Source organism: Patiria miniata, unplaced genomic scaffold (assembly GCF_015706575.1).
Source record: "Patiria miniata isolate m_02_andy unplaced genomic scaffold, ASM1570657v1 HiC_scaffold_17, whole genome shotgun sequence".
Taxonomy (NCBI): domain Eukaryota; kingdom Metazoa; phylum Echinodermata; class Asteroidea; order Valvatida; family Asterinidae; genus Patiria; species Patiria miniata.
Window position 1 is genome coordinate 2,406,933 of NW_024037055.1, and position 15,543 is coordinate 2,422,475.

The following is a 15,543-nucleotide window of genomic DNA, read 5'->3' on the forward strand; positions in this document are numbered from 1 at the left end:
GATGGGGTGGGCCGACACCAGTCTAATTCCCCTTATTTGGTAGTGTTTACTTGTAATTTCTTGGCAAGGAAGTCAGGTCGTGTCAGCGGACAATGTCTCGTGGTTTTGGCGGGAGTGGCCGCCAATCGGAGCGCGCTCGCTGTTGCTGGGCGGGGCGAGGCAGGCCGTGACCGCAGTTGCGATCTGTGTTTCCCGTACCCGCGTATGCGTGATTGGTGTTACCGGGCAGAGGTGAAGGGTTGGCGGCCAATCACGGCGTGATTGGGCGTGGCCCCGCTACCCTTGCCGTGGTACTTGAGCGCATGGTCGGCCGGGCGTGAATCAGTTCAGTTAGTTCAGTTGCGTGGTTCAGTTGGTTCAGTTGCGTAGTTCAGTTGCGTGAGTTGCGTAAGTTGTTCCTCAGTTCTGTGTATGGAGCGGGTTCAGTAGTAGTGTACGAGTGAAATTGCCATTGTCCGTGACGAAGCTAGCGTTTGCTTTGGCGAGGCCGTGTGTGGTGCAGTGTACCGGTGTTGACGCTGTTTCGGCCTGACTTCTCGTACCGTGGTTGAGCGATTGTACGGAGCGCAGAGCCCCGTGGTGTGACCCAGTTAGCCTGGTAGGACCGAATTGCTTTATCGTGTAATTCAGTGCATTTTTGTACCATTGTTGCAGTTGAGTGTTTGACTTACAGAGTAGGGTGACTAAGTACAGGCATAAGGATTGTTGTCGTGGGTTCACAGAGACGTGCGATAACATAGAGGGTCGACCCAGAGGTTGACATAGAGGCCTGGGAGGAATAGTCACAGGTAGTCAATAACTGTACTCGGTCAAGTTTATTGTCACACGGGTTTTGTCGTGTACTGATCAGCTCAGGCGCTCAAACTTATACAATCATAACAATCCAACGATAATAACCTTATAAATCAAGAGTTCCCAATCAAGTCAGAATTGTCCGTGATTAAATAAACCAATCATTTCCTTTCCACAAAGAGAATTGTGTATCCCAGTGTCCAATATTTCTGCAGTTTCTTCGTCTGTTTGTTCTGTTCTGTACTAGAGTAACAGGGCCTGGTAATCAGTATCCAACTGGGCGGTATATTTCCACCAAAACGAGCTTGCATCCCTGGGCCTAGAGGCTGCTCGAAAACTTCCCTAGGTTCGAGGCAGAAAACATAGTTTGGGGTTAGGGGAACTTCCACCTCAGTCGGTGATTGCCTTCCCTGACCTCTGGTTTCAATTGACCTCGGGAGATTCCGCCACAATAGGAAACATGTAACCATCCTCTTTGCTTGTGGATCAAGTTAGGCCATCAGCCTGGGGGTTTGGTCAGTATCAAATCAGGGCATCAATGATTATAGTGCGCATGCGCAAGGTATACCGCCCCTAGAGTGGTAACAAGCATTTTGATGGCCATTTTGAAAAAAAGGGTGATAACACTCAAAAAGCTGCCACCGCTGCAATGCTATCACATATTTTCTAATTCTGGAGGTGTATACCTTGCCAAAAATCGCTGTGACGATTATTCTCCTCATTTGATACCGGCGGCCAAAATTTTGGACCGAGGCTGATGGCCCAAGTCAAACAGTAACACACAACAATTTACAAGCAGTGGCATACTGTGTGCTTATAAAAAAAAACTCCTCCTATTTGGGTTCAGTAAAACTAGTCGGTAAAACATATGACATACAGCAAATAACTGGTTTGGATTTAGGAATAAATATTCAGTGGGATGTAATTGATATTTGTTTGATGGACATGAAAGATGCTTTTTTGTTTTCATTCATAATTCGCTACAGTATTCAAGCATAGTGTCAATGACCACAATATGAAAATTGAAGCTATACACACATACCGTACTTCATGTACATGTACAGCAGCATTGCCATCAGTATTTGTTCAAGTGTATACACACAATGACGGCATGATATTATGCTAATTTATAATTTTGCCCCATCCTCCACAGATGCCGGTTTTAGATGGCATTCCATTTACAACTGCCCATTCCTTCCCTTTGCAACCCCGGGGCAATATATATGCCACAAATACGCTTCGCTGTTCGGGCCTAAGCGGACACGCACTGTGTGATTAATACGAGTAAACACGCTGCACTCACAACACGTCCCCTACTGTCAAAATGGAATCTCCTAAACCTCTTAAAATTGACTAGACTGTCCCTTGCTCTGCATTTTTTTGAATTGAATAACAACATTTACCCCTGTACCAATCTGTCTCAAAGCCTACTTGACAAGAAATAGCATAAATTTACCGAATTTGTGGGAAAGGTTGTACCAGAGTTTTTGAGACAGGGTTGCAGTTCTTGTTAGAAATGCAATGAATCCGCCTGGTTGGCCAGTGCCGCGGACAACGGATAAGCTTGCATCATGGACCCAAAGGCATTCAGTGGTAATTTTAGCAGCGTTGACCGAGAAAGGACCGGTTTTTTAATTAGCAATCTTCTCTAATGCACCCATGTAGGTGTGAGTGGAATTGTAGACGGGATATAACACACGGGTACGTCGCCGTATAAATTTTTTTTTGTTTTTAAATTGATGACGATTTTATCAATTTCCAGGGTTGTTTTCTTAATTTAGTTTTTACTCACATGCAAGTGAGAAGCATTTGCAGGCATCTGTAATTGATTTCATTTTTTTTTTAGTGAATTTTTACTTTAGCAGATGTTTTAGTTGATTTCAGTTAATACATTGTGCCATGTCTGCATAAAAATATCGATCTTGCGACTAGGATTTATACAAGTCAATCGTCATGTCATGCAAACTAAAAAAAAATATCAACAATCGTGTTAGTAAACCACACAAGCTGATGATAATTATTTATTCAATTGTTATTTAAATTTCAGTGAAACTTTTTTTTTTAAATGCCCAGGAAAAACATGTAAAGTGAAACACACAAATAATTCATTATATTATAATCATTTTCAGAATATTGCCCCGAAATCACAGTAACTTACGATGAATCACCAAAATCCTTCGTTTCTTTCCCTCTCATGATCCACTTGACCAAGCTCAATCTCCCCCTCCATTCCTACCCTTTCATCAATTTTGCACAGGTCCCCAGCCTCCCCTGTTCTCAGGTTTTGTCGCCCCGAGGGACACTTGTCCCTTTACTCTGGTGCATGCAAGACTTGTCCACACTCTGTATTTATATGACTCATTAACCATGCAGGTCACACGTTTTTGCCTGACCGACGACTTGTGCCTAATGTGTGAGGTTAAAACAATGAAATTTTAAAGGGCATGTGTTCCATACAGTTCCCAAAAAAGTCAAAACAGCAGCACAAACAATAGAATTAGAAACGGAAACAAATGACCGAACAGACAAACATAACCCTTAAAAAACCCAAACGATCAAAACAGCAAGAGCTGAGATTATATTTGGCAGATGGCATCACCAAGCTAGAATATTTTCTCAAATTTCACATCCAGTAGTCACTAGTATTGTCCAAGACAGTGGGAGAAAGGAATTAATGGGATTGCTGTTTGTTTGACATTTACAACCTGTTTTTGGTCTAGACTCTCTCCAAAAGGCCAACTGCATTTACAACAAATTCTCTGATTGAACTCCTGTGCATCCGTACAAACATGTGATAACCTATCAGCTGTTAATCTAGTGGAATCACTTCCGTAATTGCTTCTAACAGGAAGTTGTGGCTGTTGTGTTTTTCCCCCCCCACACACACTCAGACAAAATATTTATCTTCATGTGATGTTCACAGCCTGCTCTGCTGATGTCAAACAAGTTTCTTGTCTCTGGATTCGGGAAAGCCATGGAGAACATTGTGACTAGCCTTGGCTATAATAATATTTGTAATTTGTGTATTTATAACGGCTGAGCTATTTGCTGTGGCTTGTCAGTTATGGGTGAATCGGCCATGAGAAGCTTTTAAATACAATCGCAGCAGTCTGAAGATGTTGATCGATCGCATACTTATTCCATATGCTGCTTGGTTTTTTTTACCAACATTCGCATAAGCTTGACATAATCAAGAAGGTTTTCCAGTGGTGCAAATTGGAGTAACCCTGATGCAATATTTTCTCGAATCTGCTGATTTTCTCATTTTTTACTTTTCATGAATGCCATTACAAATTGAACAACACTGTACAAAGTCTGGTGTGGTTTGGAGTTTCCTCAGCTTTTGTTTTGAAATTCCCTTTTGCATGCCTGATTTTAAGATCACTCGGTTGTACAGGAAAATATTTTTAAACTTCTGATATTTTATTTTGATTATCAGGCATGCAAATTTTCTTAGATCAGTTGATGTCCTTGTGTTTTGCTCCTGCACGCAGTGCACGGCAGCTTCATTTGCATGCGAAATCAAAGCCCTTTTTCAGATGTTTGCAGGTACATTGTTAAAACAAAACATACAAATTGAAAGTTCATAATTAAACAAATCAGTTTTGGAAGAGCATTGGATATGCATCTACTGGTTGTCTGCCTAGCGCCTGTTTACATTTGTACACGCACTGTTACAAAATGCTGTATTTTATGGAATTGAACTACCAACTGTCTGAAACTAGGTCCCCACTTGAAGTAAGAAAATGTACAGTTAGCAATTTCAGCTGTTTTTTAGGGCAGAGAAACAATAAATCAAGCTTTTGGAATTTTGTCTTCAGTGCACTGACACTGGTTTATATTATTCCCCACAAAGTTGGCATCTGCAGATTGAAATTAGCCTGGCGCCAGTCCTGTTGGGTCCCACCTACAGTCTGGCATGGCATCCCACTGAGTCTGGGCTCGGCCTCTCCCAATTGGGTAAATAAATGTTTGCAGGAGAACAGGTGAAGCGGGTGAGGTCAGGGGTCAGAGGTCCTGGGAGGTTTGGGAGTCGGGACGTGGAAGAATTTTAGTTCAAAAGGATTTGAGCTCAGTAGGAAAATCATGCTGTGCTTTTCTGTGCTTTGTATTTTTCTTTATTTTAAGGTGTAGGAGTTTCGGGCTTGAATGCTGTTGGTAATATTACGTTCACTAACTTGAACTTAAAAATTGTTTAATTGCCAGCCAAGCTGTTGTAAATGCTTGCATGGGATGAACACGTCTCCATTCTCCACAACAATCCACAACAATCCACAACAATCCAAAACAATCCACAACAATCATCCATCTCTTCAGCAGCCCATTTTCATCCATCCACACGTGTACATGTCAGCTTTTTATCAGTACCAGTATTTGAAAATAGTGTGTGTCATACCCGTACATATGTCATTGCTTTGAAAAAAACAAGAAGCCAGGTTATTGCTTTTGGATCGATTTGCGTATTAAAGGGGTTGTCTGCTTCTTGATCATTTGTGGGGTACCTACCGATGCTCAGACACAACTCTGGCTATAACCTTGCATCTATCCCTTTAATATGATTACATCATGGCGTATTTAAGGGGTGTTGATACAAATTGACCCTATATGCAGGGTTTCACTTTGTACACCTACCGGTATGAACATGTACGCTTGCATGCTTTACATGGTTGCATCATATGTACTTCCCCTATGCTTGCACAAATGAAGATTTCCCCCCTCTAATCCTTCAAGGCTCTATATATTTTATCTTATCACTTTACAGTGTTGAGTGGATTTCCCCTTGACATTCCTGGACTCCATTTTTGTCTTTTAAGAGATTACTTTTCCTCGGAAAGACCGCAGAAGCGGAAGCTATGTAGAGAGCTTTATTAGATTACTGAATCTTTATCATTTGAAGTATAGAACGTCTGTATTATATGTTGTGTGGATTTTTACATTCTGTAGGCTTTAGCCACGATGTTGACAGGGTCCTGATTTGTAGTGAAAATTTGACCGATTAACTGTTCACTCACAATTCTTTTGCAAAATGCATGTAAAGTATAAATCGAAGATGTCAAATTTAACATTGGTGAAAAGAGCACATTAACACACACCACAGAACTAGTCATCATTGTGATCATACCTTAAAAAGGTTGTTATTACAATTTTTAAGTAATCATTGTAATAGTAATAATAATAATAACTGGATTTATAGAGCGCCAAATTGCCAAAGGATACAAGGCGCTGAAACAAAGAAAGAAGAACCACAGAAAGAACAACAGAAAAACAACAAGGGCGTACGACCAGCTATGGTGTGGGGAAAAAATGGGTTTTGAGAGCCTTCTTGAAGATTGGCACAGTATCGGAGTTTCTGATAGGGATGGGTAAACTATTCCACAATCGGGGAGCAGCAATAGAGAAGGCCCGATCACCTGCGAGTTTATATTAAAAACCCAATTTTTGTTTTAAAACAATAGGGAAAAGACGCACTTTTTGTCCATTACTAGTATAATTAAGTTTTGTTTTCCTTCTATTTTTTTTCAAATATTGCAGGGGATCATCTCAGAATATGTCAGAAAAGTTTCACCTGTTGCACAGCGGACATGGAGGAGAAACTCAGCCAGACCAGCAGCACAGATTTTAGAGATATAGTTTACCAAAAGAGCAGCACGAGTAGAGATTACTTTGTCCGAAGGGCGGAGCGATTCGATAGTAAGTAACCCATCATTTCAGATTGTTGCTAAATTTCTCGTAGCAGAGATATAAGAAATGCCAAGAAATGCCCAGAGAAATGCCCAGCAAAGCTTTGAAGTAAGTTCCACAGTTGGACAATTAGGAGTGATAATATGCAAAAGATTGCATGTTGTAGTTGTTTGAAATTGCTCTAGAGTTCGGTCAATGGAAAATTCAAACATTAAATAGCGGTGTGCATTTACGGGTAGTACTGGACTCAGGTACCCTATTGAAGTAAAACACAGGTACCCGGGTACGGTAAAAGAAACCCAGCCCCAAAATTAACATCTCGTAAGTTGTCTGAAGGGCTGTATATGGCAATACGGCGTAAACTGCAACTTTGGCGAACGTCATCTGTTGAGCGTTGAAATGCACATAAACTTGAAATCTGTTTAGGATTTCTAGATGTAGCCTGGTTTTGATATTGAAAGTGCCCCACAAATGGCATTCAAAACCTTTCTTTTGCATTGTCTGAGAAGTTACTAAGTAGTTTGTAAAGAAGCTTTACAGGTACCTCATCCCATGATTTGGAACCGGTTTCTGACATCTGCGGTTGGGTACTCGGGTACCCAGTTCCGATGCACGGGAAACCACTGGTCAATCTGAGTCGTTCTTACTATTTGGTTCTTCGCAACTCTGGAACGCTAGTCAGAAGGGTTATAAGAACAGTGTCGCTCTTCTTGGAAAGGAGGATTTGGGTAGGAAATTGGACATAATTTTTGCAAGATGCTTGAATCGTGTCTCAGAGAAACTATAGATGATTAACATGGGATGTTAAGGTTGTTACCCCAGGCACAAAGTGTGGTCTGCATTTCCTTGGCTTTGCCTGGGCACCTACAACTTGGGTCTTCCTGCTAGAGCAACTGTAAGATGTTTAACCCTTTGTAAGCAGACAGCATTGGATTATTTTTTTCCCCAAGAAAATTCTACTCCTGGAAAAATAAATGCAACGAATTCAGTTTTGCACACAATATTATCAGTACTCCGCCATGACGCATAATGCACAGTGCAGTGAACGGTAGGACGCCCTTAAATAATGCAATTTTTGGGGTGTCGCACTCAGCGCGCCGATTTGAAGATTCAGGGCACGTTCATGCTGCAATTACTCCTTGCAAATTAGTCGCCGTGGTTGTCCCAAGAGGTGCAGAATTCTGAGACTGGCAATGAATAATTGCGCACAACATAGAAAAGCAATTTTCTTTAAGTACAGTACAACAATAGGCTGATTGGAATATGATTTCTCTGCTTTGTTTTGTGTTCGTATCACTCTGTTGTGTTTCTTCATGTACTTCTAAATTTTTGTTATTTTCAGCAGTCTGATCAATTTTGTTAATTCTTAGTATCATTTCCGTTTTTAAACTTAATATTGTTATTGACAAAGGTCAGCCAAGAGAGTCTAGGCAAAAAAGAAAATGTACAACTTTTAGGAAAACAACTCTTTGTGAGGTTTTTGTAAGGTATCGGTTGCTGGTATTGTGAAAAATAATCACAGCTTTAGCCCAATGGGGTCACAAGGTCGATCAATACATTCCTTCCCCTAGCTCGCTGTCTGCACCTCCGGTTAAAACTGGCTGAGAGAAGCATGTCTGGTTTCGGGCAATTGGAAATGACAGGAACCAGCCTGATCTTGACAAGACCTTCCACCACACAGTGGAAGGGCATTATAATGCAGTGATATTATGGGAATTCTTTTATTTTTAGATCAATGTTTTGTCCACTGCTGTTGCATGTCAAAATGTGTTTGTTTTTTGGAGTCAGGATTTTTTTTTTTAAATATAAGAGGATGTCTGCAAACGTTTTGCAATCGTCAAAATTATACTCAATGTTAAGTGAACCTTAATGTTAAACAGTACAGTACATGTACATGTTCCAACGTAAAAATAATGTCTGTAAGGTAATTTTGTTTGTGATTTCAGTAATTTGGATAAAATTTAAAAAAGCGTTTCATCAATAAGTGATAAAAAACAGCATCAACTCAAACCAAGCATAAATTATTAATGATCCCGCATTGGTGCAGTGCCCTCTTTATGTTTTGACACATGAAACGGTTGTTGGCAAAGGTCTTGTCCGAGAAGCAGTCTGCATTTTGTCAAATTCTCACCGTCATGGTAGGTCTTAGGTCCATGACCTGAAAATATTTACACGTTAAAGGACAAGTTTGGTGACAGTGCTGGTCGTCGGTCATAATGTACCGATCAGTTTGGATGGGTCATTTTAAATGAACCATTTTAAATGGGCCATTTTCATTTGATCCCTTTTTTCACATTTATGGCTTTTATTCTCAGTCAAGCTTGCCATACACGGATACTGTATTAATTCCCAAATTCCATACCAGGCAGTTTCGGACTTGGAATGAGCAGTTCCAAATAGGCCTTATGGGCCTTTTGGCTGTGGCTATGTATCACGACAGCCCAACATTGATGGAAATAATGGCCATAGCCTCAAACATAGCCTCATCTTGCTTTTTATTTGAACTTATTTGACCTAGAAACAACCATTCAATTACGCTCAAAGGGCAGTCCTTCAAAGGGCAGTAAAAGGACTTGGACAAGTTTAGCACCGGTCTCCGTTCCCCTTCTGGCTGAAGCAATCATATTGCATGTCCCACCTGTTACCTGCAGACTTTATGGATGCCTGTACCCTAGGGGTGGACATTCCACAATGAAATAGTGCAGGGGGCTTGGTGGTTTTTGTGACCAGCTTTTGTACCCTCCAGAGGTTGATTAAATTTTTACTGGAAGAAAAAATGGATGGGAATAAAATGGATTGAGATACAATGCAATTCTCCTTGCCCAAACCTTAGGGCAAGCATCACGTGTTGCAACTTGTGCTGTGTGGAATATCTGTGGAGTTCAATTTCATAATTTATCCAAGGACATGAATTCATATTTACTGGTACATGTAGTGTACATTCAGATTTGTGTTGTTTTTGAACTAGGGCTGTCCAATAATTTAGTATTTGATTATTCAAATATTTTGAAACTCGTCGATCAAGTTTTACACGCGCCAACTGCAACTGTGCGTTGCGCCGATCAAACGTTACACGCAAAGCGCGCCTCTTAAATTTGCGTGCGGCGATCGATATTATGGACCGTTCGACATAAAGTTGCGTGCGCCTGTTGAAGTATCAAGATTATCATGTGTATATCCACATATCTTGAAAGTAAAAATGTATGTATTCAGTTAAAATAATGGCGTCTGACAATACAGCGCCGCTACATTATGATTAAATTAATATCACAGTCGTACGTGTTTGTTGCCTAGTGTTTGTTCCTATAATATTCGAACTGGCAAAAAGCTATTCGAATATTTAGTTGATGATCAAATATTTGAATATTCGATATATTCAGGACTGCCTATTTTGAACTTGATACTTGTATACTTGTAGTGCAATACAGCAAAGATTCCATTTGTACATATCCGAGTATTCAGGACAAATTTGAATAAACCATCGCCCTGACATGTCAGGGTGTCCCTGCCTGAAGACACAGTGCACTTATCCAGCATCCTGACGGTTTCCTAAGAAGTTGCTAATGGGTTATGGAAGTACTGCCCCGGTTTGCAGTCCGCCTAGGCTTGAGCTCCACACCTCGCGTTATCAGTTTTCCCCTTTCGCTGGGGCAGTCGGGTGACAAGTCGTCGCGCAGGGGGCGTTGTCTTTCGCTATCGTGTATCAGATTGTGATCGTCTAGAAACGAGGGAATCAATACATACGGATCGGCACTTGGGTAACCCATGCAGGTGCTTTCAGAAGAAATGTGAGATGTTCTCAATGCTTCTAGCTGTAAGCTTTTATGAGTTGCATGCTGGAAAAAAAAACCCCAAAACCATGAATTTATTCCTCCACCCGGAAACCATGGCAGCTGAACAAATTAGCTTGTAAATGCGTGTGAGCATTTTTTGCAACAGATCACATTTGCAGCAGAAATTGTTGTGTACATATAGATAATTGCTCGTTAAAACTGTCTGGCTTCGTGTCAATGATGCATCTACACGCACATTGGAAACAGACACCGTTGTCAGTTGTACATGTAGCAGGTGCATGGGTACCAGCCGTGCAATTCATCATCATGTCACTTTTTTGTCACTTAATAAATTCCCATGTCCGGTAAAACTCTAGCTACATGAGTGTCATGAGCTACACTAGGGTCTAGGGATACCTGTTCTCCTTGTGTATCAGTCAGTTTTGCTGGAGACATGCCCATGATGTTTGAATATTAATCTTCCGTTTATGGATTGGCAACATGTTGATTTTTCTCAGTGAAATTTCCGACAGAGTAAATCCTCAGGTGTCTCTTAATTCTCACTTCCCAGATGATATTAATGTTCCACTCACTCTATTAGATCGCTTTCTAGCGTCAGTTTCCCCCCCCCCCTTAATATACATCTTGTTCGCAGCTATTCATTTTGACACTGAGCAGCACAAGATTGTCCCAGCTGAGGCCGAGTACCTCCTTTGTAATTTAATGAAACGTCACACCTCGCTACAGCTGTGAAAAAAATTGTCGCGAAGAATATAAATCCCTTCTGATTTCCGCGTCAGTGTTGTACCGTAGTGCTCCCCGTTCGTTCAAAGTTGAGGTTCATAAAACGAAGTCGGCAGGGACCGACCCTTCAAATCCTGTCCGTATTATTAACCTCAACCCCGTGATTTGCCAGTGCTGGACTGTCGCGGTTAAATTGTTGACGAAAAGGGCTTGAGAGATGTGGGGAGATGTGGCGATACAGAGCCCTGTCGCCTCGGAAATGTGCCAGTAAGTACGGTGGAAGGATGAAGATAGCTAAAATATTTATATTTAGCACGTCTGGATCAGATATGTTTTCTCAATTCTTGTCCATCTCATTCAAGACCTCTTGATTGCAATTTCCCCGTAACAACATTTAGGAAATAACGGAGAATTCCTGATTAAATTATTGGACAAATTGTTTGCTGTTATTCTAAATTTAGAACATGGCCAAGTCCCTGATTTTTTTTATTAAGATAGTGGCCCACTGAATTTTGTTTCTCCAGAAAATGGAACAGGACTTCCAAAACTCATATAAAAATGCCAAGTGAATTTTTTTCTACAAGTACAAACTATACTCTTCAAAATTTTTCAATTTTTGTTAACTGTAAAGAGAGCATTGATCTGTACACACATGTTCCATAAGTTTCATCTCATCCTGAAATTCCAATCAGTGTACATGATGTGTTCATCTCATCCTGAAATTCCAATCAGTGTACATGATCACAATTCCACAAGAAAATCGGAATTACTTTGAAAATGCTAAAATACTCTCCATACACATCGGTACTAGCTGCTTGCAAGTTGACAGTCAACCTTCTCAGCGCTACAACTGTCTCTTCGCTTTGGCCTTCTTAATTTACCCGGAGCATTCAGGAACGAGTCATTAAATCATAATGACACGCAATCAATTACATGCTCAGCCATGCATACAATGATCCTCATCTAGGAAAATCAATGGGTTGTAATGTGTACAGTTAAAATCCAGGGCCTCGTGAACATTAACTAATAGCATTTTGAAGACGCACGGCCTTCTGTTCTTGCAACGCTATGAAAGGAATGGTCAGTGGATTATTGTGCTTAACATTCAGGCAATATTACAGGCAAGATATGCTAAGAAGAATTAAATGTATTTGTTTACCGGATTCTGAGGTTGCATTCTAAAATTGAAAATTGAATTCAACTTCAGTGAGGCAAAAGACGTATACATCACTGGACTATATTTTCCTCTTTCAAATTCATTTGAATTTCCCATGCGTTTCCCCCCTCGCTTGTTCCAAATAGGCCACGCTGATTTCACAGCAAATTTGCTCGCTCGTCGATCTGGATAGAATGTCATTATTTGAACTGTTCCTTTGATTGGTCGTATTTGATAAAATGCCAAAGCACTATGAATCGTGCCCCAAGATGCCAGACAATACTGAATAAATACTCTGATTTGACCTTATTTTGGGGATAAGCTGTCTTCAAATGGAAGTTTTGAAAGGGTAATAGGACTTGGTAACCAAAGCACGGTGTAGAATAATTTAGAATTTGGAAATTGATAAAGAAATTGACTAAAGGTACATGTCCTTTTCTGAAAGGTTGAGAACCCCTCCTCCCCCCCCCCCAAAAGAGGAAGAAACAAACATATGTTTGAGCCAAACATTTCCTCTTTAAGTTAAATTGGTTTGGAATTGGTGTTTTAAGTGAGGAAATAGTCTAGAACCCACAAGGACACCGGTAAGTCATAGCGCAGGTATTTGGACAACAAAGGAATTTGGCACGCTATTGTGCACCTCTATACAAGCACTTGTTTTTGTAACAAATTCTTTCGGAGTTTAGAATGCTAAAAAAAAAACCCTGCTGGTTGCCACTGAGTGATTCAGGTTTCATGGGCCTTACACAAGCACAAAATAGCTCCCTACCTCTTAGGTTTTTTCTTTCAAAGTTGTTTTATTATGCTGTCAAATTGAATTGCTTCAAGCAAGGTCATGGGCTTTTATTTTATCGCCTTCCGTAATCTAGTCAAAAATGTTGCCCAGTTGAATTTGGGCTTGTCCCTCCTCTGGAGGGAAATAGTATAGAAATTGGTTGGGTTATAGCCTCATTGTACTACTGGCCCAGGGGCACTAGCTGGATACACTGCGTCTGGGGAATTGTCTGGTTGGGAAAACTTGTTTTGAAATTTTTTTGATGGAGCACATGAACTCGACCGGCTGTAGGAAATTGCTGATAGATCTCGCCTCATGAAATGTCAGTTGTGGTTGTGGACCCTGATTTCAATTGTAACGCTTTAAATAAAAAAGAAACTTCAAGTATCGATTAAAATAGATACTGACATAACCGATAAGGAACTGAGGGGATACTCAGGCAGCACGCGGCTACTGTTTCGTGCGCAGTTCAAACCGATCGTTGTTGATTCAAATGTTGAAAGGGATTTGTGTAAGTATAACTGACAGTCGGCCGAGTGGCTTGAAAAGGAAGCATCTGATGAAAGAAACATTTGGGCAAAATCCCTTGGGAAGTCCATTTCTGGTTTTTCAAAGGATCCTATCAGGGTCTTTGGATCGGGGAAACTTGTCAGTATCAATGTTTGTTTACCTTCAAAAGCAGTCCAACCTTTTCTCTTGTTCCTGTCTGGAGGGAATAATTCATGCTTCTCCTGTTTTTTTTATTTGGCAAAAGTTTGGGATTTGAAAAGAACAATTGAGAAGGTTTAGATTGAAGTGGACTGCCCTAGGACGTTGAAATTCAAAGAAACACTTATTGCAAAACACCTATTGCTTTAGGACGAATGGTCAGTGAAAGACCTTAGAAACATTCCGCTAACCTTTCCATTAAACTTAAACATGACTCAGGCAAATGGATACATTTCTGCTTTTACATGTAAGTTTCACTGCTGCTACTGACATTTGGCTCAGTTCAATTTTTAAGTTACCATTTAAAATATACACTCGTTCAAGAATTGACGCCACCTTTCTTTGTCTAAATTTACTGTTTTGACACAAAAATGTTGAGACACTCGTAAATGACACCATCTTGAATGGTATTTTGAGACTTTTCAAAGTAAGAATATGGTTTACTGTGCTTTGCATAACAATTTTACAAAATTGTGTTCAACGTCCTAGCTATTCTAGCAAACTTGACTTAGTTTTACCACTTAAAAAAAGTAAGAAAACTAGACCATGTCTTTCTCCAATGATGCAACTTCAAGAGCTGACAAAAAAAGTAAATAAGTGCCCAGATGAGAAAAAGCATACTTAAATTTGAATTCTTCCATACGTGTTTGAGTTAGTGGCCATACTTAGTGCAGCAAGGAGGTCATAGTCGGAAACATCCGTTCCACTCAATTTCTTTGTTCAAAAAAGAGATAGACTTCAACCCTGCTCATAATGCTACAAGTAACAAGTTGGCAAAACAGCAGTGAATACGGGCCGCAAACACGCATGAGCATACAGTCTTTCCTTTGTGTACACATGATCTCAGGGACTAACGAGAAGTCTGTGACGTAGCCTGTTTGAAATTCAGCATGATCGTCATCCCCCCTCACCCCCACCCTCCTTTGTATTGCCACATGAATGCAGCAAAACTCCTACAGATTGTTTTCTCAGTAAACACGGCCGCCCATTCACAGACCGGCTCTGACGCTGTAGGTGTTAGGCCTCCCATACTTCTGATTATGCAGGCATCTCCACACTGGGTACACTCACTGTGGAAAATCAATAAACACCAACAAAATAAAGTGGAGATTGTGAAGTTTGGGGGTTGCAGGCCGAGCCATGAGCTCTATGAAACTGAAAGCGGTCAGCGTCTTTTGAAGCTGTCCAGGTGGCCATTCCTCACAGAATAAGAAGTATATGTAAATAATGCACTTGCGGGGGACCATGGGTTCTAACTGTGGTTTTTCATATCCAGTGGGCTATCGGACACCAGTGCCGGTGGCCATCTTGTTTCAACAAGGTCAACTACATGTACATGGAATCCACATGTAAATGTACAGTGTAGACTGCAAATTGCAATGAACTTTCATGTATGATGAACATCTACCGGTAGCTTCTGTTCTTGTACATGCCTCTATTTGTAAAAGTTCTACAATAAAAAGTATTTCAGGTTTCATTTTTTTTAATGACCTTTTATAAGTTTATATGAAATAAATGATTTGTGTAAAAAAATATGTGAAATACTCTACATAAAAAAGAAGGGGAAACCATTTCAGTATTTTTTTGTTAGTGCATGGAATATTAAGATTGTGTTAATATTTTCAATTTGAGAACTTTCCGGAAACCGAAGCCTTAATAAGTATCTTTTTACTGTCGATAAAATTGACTCTCCGATGGGACAATCCATACGACTCCTCATGTCCCAATCCCTTTCTCAAAGTTCACTATCCAAATTATCAGGCAATGGAAGACCTACATGCTGGCATTTTGTGTCATTCCAAGAAGACAGTGTTGAGCAAGAAACTCGCGCAGCCCTTTTTGTGATCGATAGTCCAGACCTGAAATTGCACTTTCCAAGGGTTGAAAATTTTCTCCTGTTAAACTTGAAATCC

General features: G+C 40.5%; 1 protein-coding gene across 1 annotated transcript in view; it reads left to right on the forward strand.

Moving 5' to 3' along the window:
• Window positions 1-15,543, forward strand: part of LOC119723421 (glypican-6-like) — a 63,984-nt gene that overhangs the window by 13,665 nt on the left and 34,776 nt on the right. Inside the window, exon 2 of the mRNA XM_038194041.1 lies at window positions 6,325-6,483. Within this exon, the coding sequence (XP_038049969.1) occupies window positions 6,325-6,483 (159 nt within the window). The remainder of the gene's footprint in view (window positions 1-6,324; window positions 6,484-15,543) is intronic.